The sequence below is a fragment of the Typha latifolia genome, chromosome 2 (genome assembly GCF_019914945.1).
Source record: "Typha latifolia isolate L0001 chromosome 2, TyphaL0001v2, whole genome shotgun sequence".
NCBI lineage: Eukaryota > Viridiplantae > Streptophyta > Magnoliopsida > Poales > Typhaceae > Typha > Typha latifolia.
In genome coordinates this window covers 10038606-10061471 of record NC_133087.1, presented here as the reverse complement: position 1 = coordinate 10061471, position 22866 = coordinate 10038606, and the positions used below count along the sequence as shown (strand labels likewise).

General features: G+C 41.9%; 2 protein-coding genes across 2 annotated transcripts; one reads left to right on the top strand and one right to left on the bottom strand.

Moving 5' to 3' along the window:
• Window positions 1-216: 216 nt before the first annotated feature.
• LOC140781933 (uncharacterized mitochondrial protein AtMg00860-like) lies at window positions 217-5151 on the top strand. Its single transcript, XM_073128244.1, has 2 exons — window positions 217-308; window positions 4539-5151. Exons 1-2 carry the CDS (start codon window positions 217-219, stop codon window positions 5149-5151), a joined length of 705 nt encoding a protein of 234 aa, XP_072984345.1.
• A 7247-nt stretch (window positions 5152-12398) lies between these two features.
• Window positions 12399-13171, bottom strand: LOC140782647 (large ribosomal subunit protein uL24y-like). The gene has a single exon (XM_073129336.1). It carries the CDS (start codon window positions 13060-13062, stop codon window positions 12607-12609), a length of 456 nt encoding a protein of 151 aa, XP_072985437.1. The 5' UTR covers window positions 13063-13171; the 3' UTR covers window positions 12399-12606.
• Between the last annotated feature and the right edge of the window lie 9695 nt (window positions 13172-22866).

Below are 22866 nucleotides of genomic sequence, written 5' to 3'. Positions count from 1 at the left end.
ATGCCGACTGGAAATTCTACGGGTTCAAAGACAGCGGTTGCTAGTACTCGACCACGACCACCTTTGAGACCTTCCAATGTTAGAGGAGGCACAAGACCCCCCATTGGAACTCTCACACCTGCCCAGGTGGATGAGCGAAGAGCGAAGGGCCTTTGCTTTCGAAGCTATAAATGTTTCACCCCTAGTTAACAGTGTTCCAAACCGATCGGGAGTGTGATGCTCATCGACGGCCTCAAGGAGGACAATGAGGTTGTTGGTGATGGAGAGTGTGCAGAGGAGGTCCATTATGAGGCCGTGGAGAAGGGCACGTAAGAAGATATCCAAGCTGAAATATCGATGCATGCATATTCGGGTACTTCTGCGCCGAGGACATTACAGGTGGATGGACTAGTTATAAAGCATTGTGTGCACATCCTCTTCGATTCCGGGAGTACACACAACTTTCTAGATGAGAGGTTAGAGAGGAAGTTGGGCTTGGATGCTGAACTGACTGTGGGGTTTGACGTTGCTATTGGAGACTGTATTTCGGACTCCGGACGGACACTATGAGTTATAGATAATGCCCTTTAGTCTCGCTAATGCTCTTGCTACTTTTCAAGGCCTCATAAATAAAAAATTTTGGCCTCTACTGCGAAGGTATGTCTTGGTATTCTTTGATAATATTTTGGTGTATAGAAAGACTAAAATGGAGCATTAGCAACATTTGGAGGATGTGCTGAATTTGTTGAAGTAAAACCAGCTGAAGATTAAGAAGTCTAAGTGCCTATGGAAAGTAACTCAAGTGGAGTATTTAGGCCACATCATCTCAGCAGAAGGTGTAGCGGCGGATCCTCAAAAGGTAGCATGCATGACCGCTTGGTCGATCCCTACTACCACCACAAGATTGCGGGGATTCTTAAGGTTGCCTAGATATTATCACCGCTTCATCACCGAGTATGGCAAGATTGCTACTCCTCTCGCTTTTTTGCTGAATAAGGACTCTTTTAGATGGACGGATGAAGCCACTACAGGCTTTGTAAAACTAAAAATAGTAATGACGACGACACCAGATCTAGCTTTGCCGGACTTCACAAAAGAGTTAATTGTGGAATATGATGCATCGGATGTTGGCATAGGAGCTGTACTAATGCAAGGAAGATGTCCCATAGCCTTTATTAGCAGGGCCTTATCACAAAAATGCCAGCAATTATCGACCTACGAGAGAGAGATGTTGGCAATCCGGCATGCGGTAACAAACTGGAGGCCTTATTTGTTCGATAGACAATTCATTATCCGAACCGATCAAAGGAGCCTTCCATACTTTATGGGACAGCGTATTTACAATCCGACACAGCAGAGATGGCTCACCAAATTGCTAGAGTATGATTATGAAATACAATACAAGAAAGGAACAAAAAATAGAGCGGCAGATGCACTATCATGCCAATCTGATACCACCGATCTTGCAGCCTATTCTTCACCCACATTTCCTTTTCTTGATGAGCTGAGGTATTCATGTACATCTGACCCGGATGTTTTGAGATTGTTACACGAGGTGTTGGATAATCTGTAGCGCCATCCAGAGTTGGAGAATCGAGGTGGTTTGCTTCTGGACTGCATATGCATTTGGGTGCCCGCAAATGATGAATTGCGAGAGAAATTGTTGGACACCAAACTCTAGAGGCTAGTCATGAGGACTTATAAGAGGATATCTCAAAGTTGCAGATGGTCAGGATTGAGGCAAGATGTGAGAAGTTTTGTCTGTGCTTGCAAAGTCTGTCAAAGCGCTAAGGCAACCACATTGAAATCGGCCAAATTACTACAGCCTCTATCAATACCGGACCGTGTTTGGGAAGACATTTCTATAGATTTCATAGAAGGTCTTCCGCTGATACGTGATTATTCTATTATTATTGTGGTGGTTGATAGGTTGAGCAAGTATGCGCATTTTTTTGCATTATCACATCCATTTTTATCCAAGTCAGTGGCTAAAATTTTTGTTAGAGATGTTGCTCGGTTATATGGCATGCCATGCACGATTGTCTCAGATTGTGATCGTGTATTTATGAGTGACTTTTGGATGGAGTTTTTCAGTTTACAAGGGACTCGATTGAACTTTAGTTTAGCCTACCATCCAAAGACGAACGGTCAAACTGAGGTGGTCAATCGAGGCATTAAGCATTACTTGAGGTGCTTTGTTGGAGAGATGCTGAGACAACGGTTGGAGTTCTTACCATGGGTGGAGTGGTCTTACAACACCGCCTACCATAGCAGTACTAGTATGACTCCGTTCCAGGTGGTGTATGGGCGCACGATTCCGACATTTACGCACTTATGATCTAGTGGCCTTTGTAGATCGAACGAAGGTGGACTTAGCTTTCATAGATAGAGACGCCACAAGATTGCGGGGAGGTTGTGTGGAGGTTGTGTGCCCATCTTAAACTTGCTCAAAATTGCATTAACAAGTTTATTATCGTAGCCATAGGGAGTAGGAGTTCGACATTGGCAGTTGGGTGTTCGTGAGGGTGCAACCATATCGACATGTGACCTTGCGTCCAATGCGAAACCAGAAGTTAGCATATCGCTACTTTCGTCCGTTTCGAGTGTTAAAGCGTATTTATCTGGTTGCATATCATTTAGAGCTGCTTGAGGGGTCGAGAGTGCATCCTATCTTCCATGTTCTATTAGTGAGGGAGCAGATTGGAGACCATGAGATCGTTAGATCAATTCTATCGGAGTCATTAGAGGGGACAGAGATCGTAGAGCCAATCCGTGTACTTGCTAGGCACCGACGACGTCATGGTACTAGATTAGAGATGGAGGTTCTAGTCGAGTTACTTGGCAAACCATTTGATGAGGCGACATGGGAGTTGGAGACGAATATCTTACAGTGTTTTCCCGACTTTTCACCTTGAGAACAAGGTGGGGGAAGCGTGGAGGGATACACTTAGTTAGAGTCTTTTCTTATTTTATTAGTTATTTGTTTTCATTAAAATAAATTTTTTGTAGGTCACATTCGAATGCGGTTGGGGGCACGTTCGAATGCGGTTGGGGGGATACACTTAGTTAGAGTCTTTTTGTAGGTCACATTAAAATAAATTTTTTGTAGGTCATATCTTGCCTCTGTATCTTATCTGTACACTAATCTCCCTCCTCCCTCTTCACCAACCTACCACCTCTACCGTTGGTAATGTCGCTCCTAACTTCTAATCTCCCTCATTTGTCGAGTCCTCTCTCTTCTTTGGGATCTCGACCTCTTCTTCCCCTTCGTCTTTATCCCTTAAACAACATCAAACTGTTAGGCTCTGATACCAATTGATAAGGCTCTGATACCAATTGATAGGGCTTTGATACAAATTGATAAGCTCTGATACCAATTTGATAGGATCTAGAACCAAAAGATCGGCTACGGAATAATTCCTTAAGATATGAATTTATTGCAGAACGTAGTCCGTGCAACCGTGGGAAAATATTCGTCAGATATTCTCCGATTGTTAGAAAATTACGAAACTAATTGGGTTGGATCCATATCTCCCTAATATACAACTTTTGTATTTATTCCCTTCGCAGATTCGAACTGTAGCAGGGATGAAAATGTGGAATAATGTGGGTGATGGTGGTGGTGACGGGTGGAGTGGATGTTAGGGTTATGGATTGGTATGGAGATGAGGGTGGATTGTGGAAGTAATTAAGGGAAGTAGAAGAAGGGAACGAAGTGGTCGAGATCCCAAAGAAGAGGGGTGGCTCGACAATCGAGGGAGATTAGAAGCGAGGAGAAACTTTGCCAACGATAGAGGTGGAAGGATGGTGAAGAGGGAGGAAGGAGAAGTCTAGAAAGAAGATAGGAGGCAAAAAATCAATAATCCAATAGCAATATAAAGTTGGGTGCCATCCACATATTTATAGAGGCTTGCCAACAAGTCCTAAAACAATATAAAACTCTAACAAACCAATTAAACCAGTATTCCTTATCTTCTCTGAATACCTTTTGGTTTAAGCTTTCGTTTTGTCATAGATATTTCTGAATCTGGAGAAGTCATGAATATCAAAGTTGTAGATCTAGAGGTTGTTGACTTTATCCAACTAGTTTGATATTATTTGGATATGTGTCAAATATTCTACAAATATTTTCCCAAAACTGTGCAGAGTTAAATTTAGCTAATTAGATAAAATCCTAACTAAGTGTATCACAACCATCCACCCTCATCTCCATTATCATCCATAACCCTGACTTCCACTCCACCCGTCACCACCACCATCATCCGTACTATATCATGGTTTCTTCCCAATTGCAGTTTGAATCTGTGAAGGGCATAAATATAAAACACGTAGATCAGTGAGTTAAGAATCGATCCCACTTAGTTTTGTAATTTTCTAACAAGGGAAAAATATTTGGTGAATATTTTTCCTCGATTGCATGGACTGCTTCATGCAATAAATCCAGATCTTGAAAGAATCATTCCGTAGCATATCACCTTTCAGAGCTTAATTAATGATATCTTTAAGCATCATTTGAGGCAATATGTGCTGATATTCTTTGATGATATATTGGTATACAGTCGCACATGGAAGGAGCACTTGCAACATCTTGGGACGGTACTTGGCCTATCGCAGCAACATAAATTGAAGGCCAAGGACTCCGAGTATTCATGGGGGCAGCAAAGGGTCGACTACCTAGGCCACATCATATCTAAAGATGGCCTGGAAGCTGACCCCAAGAAGATCAAATGCATGGTGGAATGGTCGCTGCCCAAGACTATCAAGGAGCTATACAGCTTCCTAGGCTTAATCGACTACTATCATTGGTTTGTGGTGAACTATGCCAAGGTTGTAGCTCCCCTCATGGCCTTACTGTGGAAGGGTGCATTCACATGGACAGACAAAGCAACGGAAGCATCTGAAGCTTTGAAGAAGGCAATGATCTTAGCACTGGTCCTTGCTTTAGCCGATTTCACCAGTCTGTTCACCATTGAGTGCGGCGCGTCCGGAGTCAGCGTTGGGGTTGTTTTGATAAAAGAGAGTAGACCCATGGCTTACATGAGCAAGGCTCTTTTTGAATATTCACAGCTGCTATCCATTTATGAAAGGGAGATGCTCGCCATCATCCATGCTATCACCAATTGGAGGCCTTATCTCATTGGGCGATGTTCACGATTTGCCATACTTCCTTAAGCAGCGCATAAACACCAGCCCAGCAAAGGTAGGTGTCCAAGCTACTTGGATACGACTGCGAGTTGGTGTACAAGAAGGCGACCGAATATAGCTCCGTCGATGCCTTATCAAGGCGCCCGAATCTAGCCAACTTGGCAGCGATTTCGGCGCCGGATTTTCCTTTTTCCAACTTGTTGCGGGAGGCCTCCAAGAAAGATCTAGACAGTATGAAGATGTTGGACGACCTTACTAAAGATCCCAGCTCTATGCAAGGAATTATGGTGAAGGACGGACTCTTAGTGGACAAAGGCAAGATAATTGTTCCACCTAACTGTCACTTGTGCTTGGAGTTGGTGCGCCACTTCCATGACACCCCTATGGCTAAACATGAGGGGGTGTTGCATACCTATGAATGGTTGAGCTAGAGTTGCACATGGGCTAGAATGAAGAAAGATGTACAAGCCTACGTCAAGGCTTGCAAGGTGTGTCAAAGAGCGAAGACGAAATCGGCAAAACTTGCCGGCTTGCTACAACAACTTTCGATTCTAATGAAGATTTGGGAGGATGTCGCCACAGATTTCATCGACGATCTACCCAAGGCTAGAGGACATTCTGTGATCACGGTAGTGGTAGATTGTTACGATCCGACCATACGGGTTAAGTTGAGTCAAGTCGAGTCGAGTCAAATTAATTATTTAGATTTATCTTTCTATTTTGAATTTCAAATAAATCGGATAATCCGCTAGAGATTAGTTACTTAGTTTTATCTTTCTATTTTGAATTTTAAATAAATCGGATAATCCGCATGTGGATCCGATCTGTTAGGAATTTTACTCCTATAAATAGCGGTGAACATGAGTTGATAAAAATCATCATTGAGAGAATTTTGAGTTTAGCCAGTTATTATTCTCGTCCTTATCTTTTTACATTAACCGTTGGATTGCCTTTATCTTCATAGGAGTAGATCATAACCGTAGATCCCCTTCAAGCTTTCAAACCCTAGCCACCTCCTACCTCCGGCAGCCACCCTACTACACGGCCGTCCACCACCACCCTTGGTCGTCCACCACCCTCCGACGACCGCCACAACGTCAGAAATTACTATTCTGCCCTCTCTGATCTATCTCCACTATTATATTTTATCTTTTCATCTCAACCTCCGATTTAGGTGAAACCAGAGCCATTAGAATCCTCAGAGGCTACCTCCACCTAAAATTTCATAATCATCCAACGGACGGATCGTTCCAGATCTGGTCCGTAACATTGGTATCAGAGTCGACATTCCTTGGAAGATGGTTAACACGCGTTCTAGGGCCAACGAGGAGGCATCGACCATGGAGGACGATGATCTCATCTCCATTCCTATAGGAGTTGATCTAGCACGCCCTCCAATCCCAGCAATGGTCGATGACGAGCCACCGGCGTGGGCAAACGCTTATTTTAAAGCATTTTCGGTCGAGTTGAAGGAGAACGCGAAGGAGATCCAAACTGCCCTCAAAGACTTAATCCAGACCTTGATGGAGGCCTTACTAGCCGCCCTCCACCGACCTGCGTTGCCAGCACCACCGACCACAATGGGACAAAGCCAAACGCAGCCACCATTATCAACCCGTGAGGGAGGAGATGAGCTGGCCCAAATCGAGGCCTCAACCCCTCCTCCGACCGCGGTAGGGACCCCTCCGGCCTTGCAAACCTCCCCAGTGGTGGCCGCCGACGACCGTCGGGTAGCCAAACCCGACAGCCACAGCCGTGGGAAGCTACCCCTTAGTCGGGGTAGCTCCGCCGCAGCTTTTCGCGGCCACTGCTCCATTGCAGTGGGGCCACTGGTCCCTTCCGCAGCCGTCGGGGGTCGGTGGACTAGCCGGCGACACACCAGGACCGTCGCTGCAACAGCTCGAGCATGAGCTCGAGTTTGGCCCTCCACTACCGCTCACCGCTGTTTCCCCACCGCGAGAACCAGCCAAGGGTCGACTGCCGATGATCCCCGACCAAGCCCAGCCGCCGCCGCCCCCCATGCACCTAGTGGCGGCACCCCTAGGCCGAATTCCAAATTCAGCCCTAGGGTTAGGTTATTGGAATGAAAGAGATGAAGCGCACAACTTTCAAGGCATGCCAAATTTTTGCGGACTGGTTCGACCACCTCGTGCGAACCAGTTTGGAACCCATGAACAATACCTTGAGCACGAGTACGAGCCCGAGGATGAATGGTGGAATGAACCGGTGGGCCTGCGTCGTCAGAATGAGCCGAACCCACGTGCAACTCAGGGGCGACATGACCCAAACCCGTGGGCCTATGACCCACGAGACCAGCCTCGACCCCGAGGTCACTTCGGTCGTGATGACAGACCACATTTTGGGATCCATGCTCGAACCATCAAGCTTGATTTTCTAAAATTTTCTAGAGGAGACCCGCTAGATTGGACCTATCTAGCGGAGCAGTTTTTCACGTACCATGGCACGCCCGACAATCGAAGGTCCAAGCTAGCCTCATTTCACTTGGAGGACGTGGCGATTAGGTGGTACTAGTCGGCTTCGCGGACTCGACCATTTGAGTCTTGGCAGGACATTGTGGATGCGATTTGTGCGCGATCGGTTCGACTCAGTTACGAGGACTTTTAGGCCATGTTGACTAAGCTGACTTAGTCAACAATAGTTCGAGCTTACCGGGAAGAGTTCGAGTGGATATGCAACTGAGTCACTAACTGGTCTGACTCGGCCCTAAAGAGTACCTTCATTAGTGGGCTTAGGCCTGATATTCAAGCTGAGGTCAAGGCTTTGAGGCCCACTACTTCTGAAGAGACCTTCTCCTTAGCTATTCTGATGGAGTCCAAGTTGGATCAACTGAACCAGATCTGCACGAAGGAGAGAAGAAAGGCGGCCCAAACCCACGGCCCACTAGATACAGCATCTGCCCCGACTCAGACTGCACCAACGGCTCAGCCTAACCGATAGATGATCCAAAATTCAGGAAGATCCAACGGCTAGATCTTCTGAAGTTTCTTTCGAAAGACACAACCTCAAACCGATCCGGAGCCGTTACGATTGGATCAAACCAGGTTCATAACAACTGATGTTAGACCCAACGATCCTCAAACCGTCATGGCTACAACAAGATTGAAGGCAGCTAAGTAAGTGAGCGACCAAGGCATGGAGATGAACCACATGGCTCCGTCAAGATCGCCATCCCCACAGAGTTTGTGAGGACGAACGGAAGGCCCTCCAGATCTCTCGCAAACCCTGGCGCTTGTGGCACAAACGATGTTAGAGATCAAAGCAACCCTAATGGACATGAACCAAAATCTTCCAAGGCATACACTTGAGCGTATCAATCGTGGGGAAGATAATCAAGATGGCATCCTGCCTGGAAACAACAAGGAAGAACTAGCGAGGGTTGCGGCTTTTGTGGCTCCACCATTGGTTGCTGCCCAACAAGATCGTCAACCTCCACCTCGTGAACATTATCGAAGACTAGAGGATCGTCCCTTACCATATGATCGGGTCCAGCAAGGACCGATCTTGGCTGCACCATGGCAGCAACGCGCCGAACCGCAAGGGCGCCGCGCCGATTTGCCGCCCTTGTATCAGAGGGCTCCCATGGCCCCTTACCCAGAGGAGGAACCTTGGGAGGAGTAGGAGGAGCCCCCATATCAACCAAGGGTCCAGCAATATGAGCCGATTCACCGAGGATGCGAGATCAGAAGCAATCAAATCCTAGAAACCCGAACCGTTCAAGTTGATTCCTAAATTCAGCGGGGGTGACCACTTGGATTGGATCTATAGAGCGGAGCAATTCTTCACCTATTAAGGGACACCTGACCACCAAAATGTGCTTCTGAACTCATTCCACCTTGAAGACGTAGCGGTGAGGCAGTTTCAAGCAGCACATCATTCACATGCGCCTTCACTACTTGGGAGGAGTTTTTCAATGCGCTTTGTGTGCGTTTCGGACACTTCAACTATGAAGACTTCCAAGCCACCTTGATGAAGCTAACCCAAAAGACAGCCTACCAAGAGGAGTTCGAAAGAATTAGTAATCGAGTCCACGGGTGGTCGTACTCTGCTCTCAAAAGCACCTTCGTTTTCATGCTTTGTCGTAATATCCAAGCGGAAGTCAAAGCTACTCGTCCTACCACCTTGCTAAAGGCCTTTTCAGCAGCACAAATGATGGAGGAAATGATACGAGAGTTGAAGGCAATACACCGACCAAATTGAACCACATTGGAGTCGACAACCGTGGATCAAACGCATAGAGCAACCTAAGACCGCCAACCTCAAGTATGCCATATTCGGGACAAGCTCGGCCAACTCCAAGCGGGCCAACCCCACCTCGAACCGAGCCAAACCCTAAGGACCAACCAAGGTTGATAGGTCGACGCCTCCTACCAGCGGACATTGAAGATCGGCACTAGAAGAGTCTATGCTTCTATTGCGACGTGAGTTTTGTATTGGGCCATAAATGCACCAAACAGCCCACTACCATAAATGTACCAAATAGCCCACGTTCGAACACACTCATTCGAACGCCTACATGCGTTCGTAAAGACAGAGAATGGAATTTGCACGTTCGAACAAACCACGACGCGAACTTTTAATTTTTTAGGATTTTAATTTGGTTGTTTGGATCAAAAGGCTGAGTCTCTATAAATATGTGTAGGAAACTCTAATTAAAATTATTCTGAATAATCGAACAACATTGTTGCCCTTATCTCCCTCTTTCTTGATCTAGCCATTAGCGCGCTCTCCCACCTCCTTTCTTCCACTGCCGAAGTCCTTGATCGACTTTCTCTATCTCCTAATCCCCTTCTTCTACAGTTAACTTCTCCCCTTCACACCAAAAGAACTCTACTAGCACCTATCTAGCCATTGAAGGAATAACGGCTAACAAGTTAGGATTCATCCGACCTTCGGTCACTATTCGACTGATATCTCAAGATTTAGCCATTCAAATATTACGATCTTAGATTCATTGGAAAGCTCTCTTCAAGGGCGACAACATATCCAAAATTCAACAATATCCAACAACTAAATCCTCCAAAATTCTCTTCGAAAATCACGATCTCAAATCGGTCCAGAACCGTTACAGATCTGATCAAGCCGATTCGTAATAGATAGTAGGATCATCTTAGGCTCGGGAGCATCATGAAGTTTTTGTGTCTGTAATAAAAAAATTCTTTAACCTCACTGTCCAAAACAATAACCTTGAATTAGATCATGCAACATATCAGTCATATTACTTCTATAAAATAGTACAGAATGGGTGGTCACGGAAACCTAACCTAAGCTTAACACCAAATATGTGAAGTTTTTGTGTCTGCAATAAAAAATTCTTTAACCTCACTGTCTAAAACAATAACCTTGAATTAGATCATGCAACATATCAGTCATATTACTTCTGTAAAATAGTACAGAATGGGTGGTCAGGAAACCTAACCTAAGCTTAACACCAAATATGATGTAGATCAATGTAAGAGTCAGACCTAATGCATATGAATCAAATGCCCACACAAATTAACATGCAATGAACCTATGATATGCTGAGAGAATATTCCTACACTATATAAGATGCAAATTGTAAAATGTAAAGATAGAAGTAAAACAAAATTCAGCACTAAAAAGATAATATAGTAGTCAAGTAACTAATAATATTCCAAAGAAGTCAAAATAGTTACCATGAGTTAAAATACTATCCTTTTTATTAGTTCATTAAGATCCATTTCAAAATCCACACTCAGTCGCTTTGTAGGTTCTCAGTATGTTAAGAACTACAAATATTATGATGCTACAGTGCTGAACCTCAAAGAACAGCAAAGATCAAGAAAAATTATAAAAGAAATAACTGAATTCGGTCCAAAGAGTTTCACAACCCGTCATCCCACAATTCACACGAAGAAATTGGGGAAAGCTTCTGCACTCTTCTTTGTTTTAAGATCAACAATAATATACCATAAATAGAAATTGTAATTCCTATTACGACTAGTTTGGACTTGAATTATACATCTTATTTCAAATAAACCAGGATAAAACCTAATAGTCTCTAATAATCTCAAACTAAAATCCAAAACAATGCCAAATGAAAACCAACTTGACCCAACAATGAAATGAAACCACATACATCATTCTAGGCCTCAACTAATTCAATCTAATAGCAAATTCAGATCTGGGAAGGATTGAATTGATCAACATAAAAGAAGAGTTGCATCCAAGCTATTGTTTGACAAGATATATTCTTCGTCGCACATCATATTTCTTCCAAAGCCGCACATAAGTGCAAAAACCATCTCGATCTCCATCAACTCAACAACCATATAGTACAGACTAAACAAGGTTATGTCAACAATAGTGTGTTCCAAACTTCCAATCAATCGTATCCTCTTAATAACAACGACCAGATCTTACTTTGTGAAATTTCTAGGTGGAAGATAATTGCATTCACTGAATAATGCATCTTGCAAACACAAGTGTTTAACTACTATGCTGAACAATGATGATGCACTGAATGATAGGTCTTTGACCCCTTTTAGATGTCAATCTGTTCTATATAATTTATTAGGCATTTTTAATCCCCCACCAACTGAAATCAATTAGCAAACAAGACAAAACGTACAATAAACTATTTACAAATATGCGCATATAACAAGAGCCAATATGAGTGAATGTAGCAAAAATATAGTAAACTACGTATAAAGATAATGCTTTGAAACATAGAACACTTAAAGGAATTACACTTTCAAGTACAAAAAGACGGTAGGCAGCACTAAATGACCTACAGGAGTTAATCGATGCACAAGTATGAGCGAGCACCATATTAAAAAAAAAAAGTAATTCTAAACCTCCCTCCCAAGGGCTTTGAAAATTTTGAAGACTATAGCGTTCTTATAGCTAAATAGTTGAGTATTCAACTGAATCAACTGCTTCACAGTCCAACAAACCAAGTTTGAAATAAGAGCAAGAATTTGTCTATTAAAAGATGAGATAACTACTCACATCAAAGAACAAGGCTGAGTAGGAAAATCACACCTGACTAACAACGATTTAAATAACTAGCTCCACATTGTACAAACCCAAGATCTATTTTTTTAGTCAAAATAAAGCCCTACAAAAGTATATTACTACAACACCAATATGTCTAACTTGGTCCTCTGTAACAACCAAGAAATTTGTAAATTTCCAACCTCATTCCACCTTACCATGAGTTTTCCACATCAAGCATTGGCAAGAAGGTACAACACAGAGGAAGTGAACACTGATCAGCAAGAAGTAGACGGCTATAAAGAACCATTTCTCATATTATAATCGAATTAATAATAGTTCGCAGCAAGTACCATATCTTAGAGAACAGCCCAAAATAGTCCAAAACCCTAACCAATCCAAATCCTTCTTTTTTTTCTTCCTTTTCTCAAACAACAGAACTAAACCCTAATTCGAAATAGCAAAAGGACTAGTTAAGCAAAAATATCACCAACCCACAGCATCTCATCAGTCGATCTCCTGGAGAGAAGGTGCGGCGGCGGCGGCAACCTCATCGGCGGAGAACTTTCCCTTCGCCTTGTCGGCGGCACGTCCACGGGCCTTGCGCTCAAGAAGGGCTTTCCGATCCTTATCAAGCTTAAGCTTGGTGACGATGACTTTGGAGGGGTTGATCCCGACGTTGACGGTCGACCCGTTCACCTTCTCGCGTGTGATGCGCTCGATGTGGATGACCCACTTCTTGCGGTACACCTGCACCACCTTGCCTTCACGGCCCTTGAAGGTGCCACGAACAACCTGGACCTCGTCGTCCTTGCGGACGGGGACCGAGCGGACGTTGTACTTGGCTCGGAGCTCGGTGGAGAGCGGAGCGCTCATCAGCACGCGCCGGACGCTCGAAGGGGCCGTGAAGTGGGCCTTGCGGCACTTGCGGCGGGAGCTGGATACCCTAGGGTTAAATTTCATGGTTGGTGGGAATGGAGGGTATGGAGACGTTCTAGGGTTAGGGTTTCGGCAGGGCAAGACGTCGAAGAAGAGACACGGCGGCTTTTATATAACGTGGAGGAGTTAGGGTTTTGAATTGGGTAGAAGTTTTTTTCATGACTAGAATGCCCTTCTCTATATAAAGGGCAATCAAAATAATCCAGCCAATGGAGATCTTGACTTGAGCTTGGGTCGAGTCTGTTCTTAATCAAACTGCACTCATTAAATTCGAGCCACGTTTGACAAGTCTTGAGTTTCATAAAGTAATTTCGAGACGAGCTTGATTAGAATACTAGACTTCGACTGGCTCGACTCGACTTAGTTTAAGAATACTCAGCTTTAAAATTATTCAAAAGTGAATTTATTTTTGAGACGAATCGTGATTTCAAGCTTGATTTTAGTGTGTCTACTGAAACGTCCATCTCCTCACGTGCTACTCCTAAGTGCTTCACTCCTAAAGAGGCCCACGTGCCCTTGTAGCTAGAATAACCAATATACATACCTTGCCAATAATGACCAAAATTATAACAAATATAAAGTAGCGACCTCACAGGTCTTAAATAGTCAATGAGTACAACGTGACAAGAAAAATTAAGACATATATGTCATAACGATTACCTTCAGCCATCCAATCCTACCTAATTTATCCACAAAGCTCCTAATTACACAGCTACCTAATTTATAGAAAATTATGATGGAACTAACATGAGTCTAACACTCAACAAGTGGAATATCAATGCATATAATATCTCACAAGTGATATAAAGTATAAAAGTATTAACATTGTAATAGTGGATATAAGTTATATAGCCAAGGGCATAAATTTCAATTATAATTCACATGTATGAATAGAAATTTTACAAGCATATGAAAATACCAAAGTTATACTCAAACCCATGTAATCTTACATAAAGCTTCTCATAGCATCATATTATGCAAAATATAAGCACACACAAGCAATTGACACATTTGTTTCATTGTTTGGTCTCTACTTATTACTTAATACTTTTATTCTTATTATTATCAGCCGCCTCTCAAACTCGTGCATCAATTTATTGTGTGCCCTCACCTCATCACATCGATCTATTGGGCCTTGATCACAGGAATCAATTTGTCACTGATGGGCCTTCATAAGCTCCAAAAGAAAGAAATAAAAAAAGAAGGACTAACAGCCTTTGTTTGATAAGTTTGAAACGCCACAAACAAATTATATTAAGGTAATTCGCCACACTCAAGAAGGAGAAAAAGGTGAGTGATAAGAATTGATAGATTCACCACTAAACCATGGTTTAGATGAGAATTTCGTAACCAAGGTTTATGTCCATTCCACTTCCAAAATAAGCCTTTTCAAGGCTAAACAGATTACACTTCTCAAAAGATAATAAATAACCGCTAAACAACAATAAATGGCCAGCACACTTACTAAGTCAAAGAAACTAAAAAGACACTAAAACATGAACGAAAAATAGGAACTTAATCCATATTATTCTGGTCCTAAAATAGGCTGAATCATGCACAAATATAACCCAAGTTAGTTACTCTCACAAATGAGCAAAGTGATCCCTTTATGCTTAATCTCCTTTTCGCTCTTTGCCGAGTCTTCTATACCGCCCATTTTCTCTATAAGAAGTTGCTCAAGAATAGTTTGGAAAGCCTTAGACTTAGAACGAGTAATTGGCCAAGAACTAGGAGATAATGACCCAAAATGAAGCACATCATCTTTCCCGAGTTGTGATACACCTTGTTAGAGTCTTTTCTTATTGTATTAGTTATTTATTTTTATTAAAATAAATTTTCTATAGGTCGCATTGGAACGTAGAAGGGTCGTGTTTGAATGTTTACATTAGGTTCGCAAAAATAAAAAATGCCTTTTGTGCGTTCGAACACAATTAGGCGCGTTCGAATGCGATTGGCGGGAGTCCACTAGAATTAGGATTAATAATTATTATTTTGGCTTGTTGGCTAACCTCTATAAAGGTGTGGATAGCAACCAAAATCATAATGCTATTGGAATATTGGTTTCTTGCCTCTCTATCTTCTTTCTACCCTAATCTCCCTCCTCCCTCTTCACCAACCTACCAGCTCTACCGTTGGCAAGGTCTCTCCTAACTTCTAATCTCCCTCGTCTGTCGAGTTTTTCCTCTTTCTTGGGATCTCGACTACTTCTTCCCCTTCATTTTTATCCCTTAAGCTACATAGGCAATCCATCCTCATCTTCATTATCATCCATAACCCTAAAATTCACTCTATCCATCACTACCACTATCATCCTCACTATATCGAGTTTTCGTCCCAGTTGCATTTTGAATCTATGAAGGCATAGAATACTAAAATCGTAGATCACGGAGTTACGGTTCAATTCTACTTAGTTTCTTAATTTTCTGACTACGAAAAAATATTTGATGAATATTTTTTCTCGATTGTGCAGATTACTTCTTGCAAATAAAAGATCCTATCGAAGTGTATCACATCGTCAGCACCTAGCAAGTACACGAACTAGCTCTACAATCTTTGTCTCCTCCAATGGCTCCGATAGAACTAATCCAACTGATCTCCAATGCGCTCCCTTAGCAATAAAACATGGAAGACAAGATGCACTCTCGACCCCTCCGGTAGCTCCAAATGATATGCAACCGGACCGATACGCTATAACACCCGAAACAGACCAAAGTAGCAATGTGCTAACTTTTGGTTACGCATCAAACACAAGGTCACCTGTTGATACGGTTGCACCATCACAAACACCCAACTGCCGATGTCAAACTCCTGCTCCCTATGGCTACGATCATAAATTTGCTTCAATCTAGTGGTAGTAGTACAAATAGGCCAAGCGGTACATGCATGCAACCTTTTGAGGATCTGCCACTACACCATCCATTGAAATGATGTGGCCTAAATACTGCACTTTTGGTACTCCCCATAGGCACTTAAACTTCTTGATCTTCAATTGGTTTTGCTTCACTCCTCCAAATGCCGCCAATGCTCTAATTCAGTCCTGCTATACGCCAAAATATTGTCAAAAAATACCGAGACATACCTTCGCAAGAGAGGCTGAAATATATCATTCATGTAATGATCCAAGAAGGGTTAAAAAAAATTTTAATTATGGGCACGACGCGACCGGCCACACTATGGCTGGCCTCGTGCCCATGCAAGCTGCTCATGCTAGGGCGCCACACACCTGCGGCTGTTGCCACAATCGATTGGCTGCGACCAGCTGGCCACGTTGGGCTTCGACGCCGCCACTACTCCTCCTCCACTGGCTTCTCTCTCTCTCTCCCTCTCTCTCTCTCTCTCTCTCTCTCTCTCTCTCTCTCTCTCTCTCGGCCACCCTCTCACTCTACTCTCTCTCTATACTGACACCTTCCCTGGAGTCGCCGCCACCGCCGGTGAGACCTCTCAACTGCCCCTCTCTTTCCTTCTCTCTCTCTTTCTCTCTCTAACTCTCTCTCTCTCTCTCTCTCTCTTTCTTGCCCGAGGTTTGGCTCGTCGGAGCCGAGCCGCCGGCAAGAGGTCGGCCGCTAGCCGGCCAGCAGCAGCCGGTGCCCTCCCCGCCGGCCCGGGTCCGCACCTCCCTCCTCTTCCTTACCTTCTTCTCTTCTCTTCTTCTTCCTTCTTCCTTTCTTCTTCTTCTTCCTCAGTTGCTTCTTCTCTTATTATTTTCTACAACAGTGTTGGGCTCGGCCCAGCACTGTAGCAGACCAGTGCTGGGCCAAGCCCAACACTAGTACTAGTGATCCCTCATTTTTTTTGTTAATTTTTATTATTTATTATTTTATTTTGGTATTTCTGTCTTAATTAATACAAATAGATTTAGACATTATTTATTTTAATAATAATACATATTCATCATTATGATTATTGTTAATTATAATTAATTACTGATTAATTAGGTTATAAACTATTACACATAAATATAGGTAATACCGATATTTATTTATTTATTTATTTACTTATACGTATATTAGATTAATAGATAGATTTGTAAATTATAATTATTAGATTTATATTCTAATATTCTTATGATATACATTTTAAGCAATTCTATTAATTTATTATATATTGTTATTTTTGTAACAGATAAAATACTAGGCTTATGTATTTATTTATTATAATATAAAGTAATTTCTAATTAATCAAGATATGCTTACAGTTAGGTTTTCATTTATATTTATATTTTTATTTTTATCTGTAATTAAAAATCTAGCTAGTTATAAAGATAAGTTGAAATTCTAAAACCTTCTAAATGATCATATATTACATGAACGTATTTTAATCAGATAAACGGCTAACATCATACTACTTAAATAATTTCAGATTCTGACCCCTGTATTTAAGACCCCGTAGACTTAGCTATCGAGGCTTGATCATTGTCGTAGCAACGTGAACGAGTGGTTGTTTGGTATTTGCAGTGGTGGTGAGTAGTCTTATCCCCTAGACGCCTTTCTTAAATTAGGATATATTAAATATTATGTACATGCATATTTTGGTCTCCAACATGATTATATGACTTTATATAGAGATGATTTCAATCAAACATATTTTATCATGCATTCTAATTAGGCTGATCTTGGATATGAGTATGATGATGATAAATAGAGATGAAGTGAGATGATTATACTATTATAGTTTTATGTCGGAATGATCTCTCTCATGAGTGTACATGTGATGGACTAATAGGAGTATGCATGTGTTAGATACATGGTTGGAGTCTGCATTATATCATTTTCCTTTTGGCTTCTTTACCACCTAAATTCCTAAGTTGCATGATCTATTACAGTACTGGATATATGTATATGATCTATCATGTATAGGAAATCATAAAATTACATGTGTATGTGATGTGATGTGATATGATGTAATGGCTGGAACGGTATCTGGTCCGGACTGATACTGGACATACTCTTAGCGTATGGCAAAGTATGGTAATGACTGATGGTTATACTCTTACCGTATGACAGAGTACAACTATCATTGATATACCCTTAGCGTATGGCAGGGTATGATTACTTTCTTCTGAGATACCCTTAGCGTATGGCAGAGTATGATTTATCTACAGAGATACTCTTAGCGTATGATAGTGTATGCTCTGAGCTTGTGATATGATGTATATCGAGTTTGGGCCGGGTCCGTAGCCCAAGCATGGTGGATGATATTCATAGTTGAGACGGATGATTGTGATAGTGAGAGATATGTAGATTAGATCTCCCTTTGACATATATAATTATCTAGTGATTGACATGCATCATGCATCATAATTGATGTGATTAGTATCATTGGATCATAATTGTTATACACAATATGTTGTTATATTCAGGGATGTTATATGGTAATTTTATCATGTGATATACTTTTGGTTGAGGATATAATGTGCTCATTCATGAGAATTGACTTCGTTCATATATATATATGTCATTGATGATACATATATATATACATGCTCATACAAGGCATCATGCTGCTTTCTAATTCATATTATTTAGTACATGATTTACTCTTTATTTGGCATCACTGATTCGGGGTAAGATCTATTCACTGAGCCTTTAGCTCATGACTCTCTTTGTTTTCTCCTTTTCGAAAACCAGGTGAACGAGAGGAGTAGGATGCTCCCTTAGATATCTTGCCGGTGGGTGAAGAGCAGTGTGTGGTTAGTGTTATGCGCTAGATGAGTTATCTTATCTGATATATTAGTAGACATCCTCCAAAGTGTGTCTTTATCCTTGTCTTATATTATAGCAGGTGACTTTATACTTGTATAATTATGTATATACACCGTTGTATATATGTTGTGGTATAAAGCTCTTGATGATGTGTTGTGGCCTGTGTGGGGCCCAAGTAGGGTTATCTGTATGCTATTGACAGTTAGACTTGAGTTATTCTTAGTTTAGATGTTGTGGATGAAATCATGATGTTGCTACAAGTTTATTTGATTGTCAGTAACTAACCAAATGGTTAGGTGCTACGCACGTGCCGTGTGGACTCATGCCATGCATGTGTTTAGGTGTAACAACCCAATCCCATAAAAAAAAAATTCTTTACATGGGCACGACGTGGCCGGCCATAGTGTGGCCGGCCTCGTGCCCATGCATTGGGGGCAGCGTGGGGGAGGAGCCACGCACCCCCCTCCTTGCGTCGCCGCAGCCAACCGACTGTGGCCAGCTGACTACGGCGGGCCCCAACGCCGCTGCAGCCACCGCCAAGCCCCCACCCACCGCCTTCTCTCTCTCTTTAATTCTCTCTCTCTCTCTCTCTCTCTCTCGTTCGGTCTCTCTCTCTTTTCTTCTTCCCTCGGACTCTCTCTCTCTCTCTCTCTCCCCCATTGCCGAACCGCCGCCGCTATTGTCGTGCTTGCCGCAGTGAGCCTCCTCCTCCTTCCTCCTCCTCATCCTCTCTCTCTATCACTATCTCTCTCTCTCTCTCTCTCTCTCTCTCTCTCTCTCTCTCTCTCTCTTCTCTCTCTTTCCTTCTTTGGGCTCGGGCCGCCGGAGCGAGAGGCCGACGGCCGCGGGCACCACCACCGCCGCCTGCCCCCTCCCCGTAGGTCGGGTCCGCACCTTCCTCCCCTCCTCCCTTTTTCTTCTTCTTCTTCTTCTTCTTCCTTTCTTTCTTTCTTTTTGTCTTCCCTCCTCAGCTTCCACTTCTTCTTTTTTTGCACAGTGCTGGGCTCAGCCCAGCACTATAGCAGTGTTTTATTTATTTATTTATTTGATGTTATTTATTTAGGTTTTTCCTTCTTAATTAATACAAATAGATTATTTAGACATTAATTATTTTAATAATAATATATTCTTCAATATGTTTAGTATTAATTGTAATTTGTATAATCAATGATTAATTAGGTATAAATATAAGTAATACTCATATTTATTTATTTATATCTCTATTAGATTAATATATATATTTGTAAATTATAATTATCAAATTTATATACCAATATTTTTATGAGATACATTTTAAATAATTCTAATAATTTATTATACATTATTATTTTGTAACAAATAAGATAATGACTACATAGTCCCTAATTAATCAAGATATAATTTAATTATAATTAGGTTTTTATCTATATTTATATTTTATTTATAATTAAAAATCTAGCCAATTATAAAAATAAGTAGAAATTCTAAAATCTAATAAATCATCATATTTTACTCAAACGGATTATATTGGGATAAACAACTAACTTTATGTTACTTAAATATTATCAGATCCCAAACCCCTTATTTGAGACCCCGTGGACTTTGCTAGCGATGAGTGTCACTCGGTTAACTGACGGGCGTGAGAGATGCGTGGTTTGTGTCTTCTGATTAGACTGTGAGTAGTCTTATCCCTTAGACGTCTTTCTCAAATTAGGTTATATTATATATTTGTGTATATGCATGTTTTGGCCTCTAATATGATTATATAATTTTATCTAGAGATGATTATAGTCGAGCATATTTTATCATGCATTCGATTATGCTGATTTGGAATATGAGTACATTGGTGATATATATAAAGATGATCAGAGATGATTCTACTGTTATGATTGTTTACCGAGTTGATTTGTAGCATGAGTATGTATGTAATAGATTAGCATGAGTATGCATGTATTGACGATATATTTAGAGACTACATTGCATCATTTCCTCTTGATTCCTATTCCACCTAAATTCTTGGTATACATTGACTCGTTATCGTACTGGATATATGCATGTGATCTGACATTTAGAAGGAAAGCATGAAATGTAATTAATAGGATAGCTGATAGAAAGCATGAGGATACCCGAGTAGGCGCCAGGGTTAGGGGTGCTTGGAGTGATGATTATGGTCGCTGATATGCGATATCTCGTGGCCCATGTCCGAGGTCAGTTGAGTCTGTGCGCACAGACAATCGGACACATGTCGTTCGCTAGGGCATATGTGGTGAGTTATCCTCACGAGGTTTCTATCAACTATATGGGGTGCCCGGACTAGATGGAGGTTGATACCCTTAACGGATGGCAGGGTATGGTTATATTTGAGATATTCCTTGCCGATGGCAGAGTATGCTCGGAGCCTTCGGGCATGATGTTGAGACCGGCACGGTGTTGATCAGTGCACGTAGTCTAGTATGATGATGACATATAGAGATGGCATTGATGATTGAGATGTTGAGAAATGCATATAATTTCATTATCATCTGATTACCTGATTATCGAGTGGTCAATATATATCATATATGGTTGCATTTGATATCATAGCATGGTCATGGTCGGCATGCATCGTATCATATTTGATAGAGAGTTATGATGATCATATGACATGGAGATTTGTTTATTCATTGTCGAGGATTGTATACTTTTATCAGTATGACATATTATCTACTTTTCATTTATGTATTATTGAGGATACATTCATATACTCATTCATTACATGATACTCTTTCTGATTCATATTATCCAGTACTTGATTTACTCTCTGTTTGACATCACTGATTCGGGGTAAGGTCTATTCACTGAGCCTTTTGCTCATGACTCTCTTTATTTCTTTTCTAACCCCTCAGATTTGTGGTACGTGATAGCGACCTGATATATCTTGAGAAGATATTTTAGAGTGATGATGAGGTGAGCTATTGATGCTAGACGGTATAGAAGATAGTTTAACCAGACATTGAGTTGTATCGTTGTTTGTTATATTTGTACCTTATTATATCAGATGATGATTTGTACAGTATATGTCAGATTTTATAGCACTCGTGTATCAGCTGTTTAGTTGTATCTTGATGGTTTGTTGTGGCCTGTGTGGATCCTGCCATATTTTGTAGCGGTCTAGTGTTTATTATTATGAACTTCGATATTCATATGTTAACAGGTTTATTTGGTTAAGAGTATGACTTATTTGGTGATGGATTATCATATATGGATAGGTTAGCAAGTTTTATTTAATTATGCTATGATTGTATGTGCATAGGAGTGTATCTGTGCGTGAGGGGCCCCGCCCGTCTTGTCGCATGCGCCGTGCGTGCCGTGTGGGCGTGCACGTGCCCGTGCCGGGCGGGGGCGTTATAGGAAGATATAAAGGTCCAGATGGCAAGCTTTCATCTCCAAGGAACGTCATTGTAATGGTATCGATCAGTTATTCGTGGTGGAGGATTTACCAGTTGGGCTGACTTTTGTTGGAGGATTACACGTAGATTTGGAACAGCAACATATAAAGATTTTGCTACCACATTAAGCAAGATGGTTCAGAGGACGACCGTTTTGGAGTACCAAGCTGAATTTGAAAGAGTTGGTAATCGTTGTGAGTCACTTTGGCCTGAACTGACATTGATGAGCACATTCATTTCAGGGCTGTGGGAGGAGATACAGGCGGATGTTTATGCTCTTTGTCCTACCACTCTTGAGGAGGCCTTTGAGAAGGCCGTGAGGATGGAACAAAATCATAAGGTTCTCAAGATGGCACCAAAAACAAGTTAGGGCAACCGTGATGGACGGTTTGCGCCTAGAATGCTAGTTGGAAATTCTGCGGGTTCAAAGACAACGGCTGCGAGTACTAGACCACGACCACCTTTGAGACCTTCTTTCGATGTTAGAGGAGGCACAAGACCCCCATTCGAACTCACACACCTGCCCTGGTGGAGGAGCGAAGAGCGAAGTGCCTTTGCTTTAGATGCGATGAACGTTTCACCCCTGATCATCGGTGTTCCAAACTGATCGGGAGTGCGATGCTCATTGACGGCCTCGAGGAGGATGATGAGGTTGTTGGTGATGGAGAGTGTTCAAAGGAGGTCCATGAGGAGGCTATGAAGGAGGGCGTGGAGGAAGA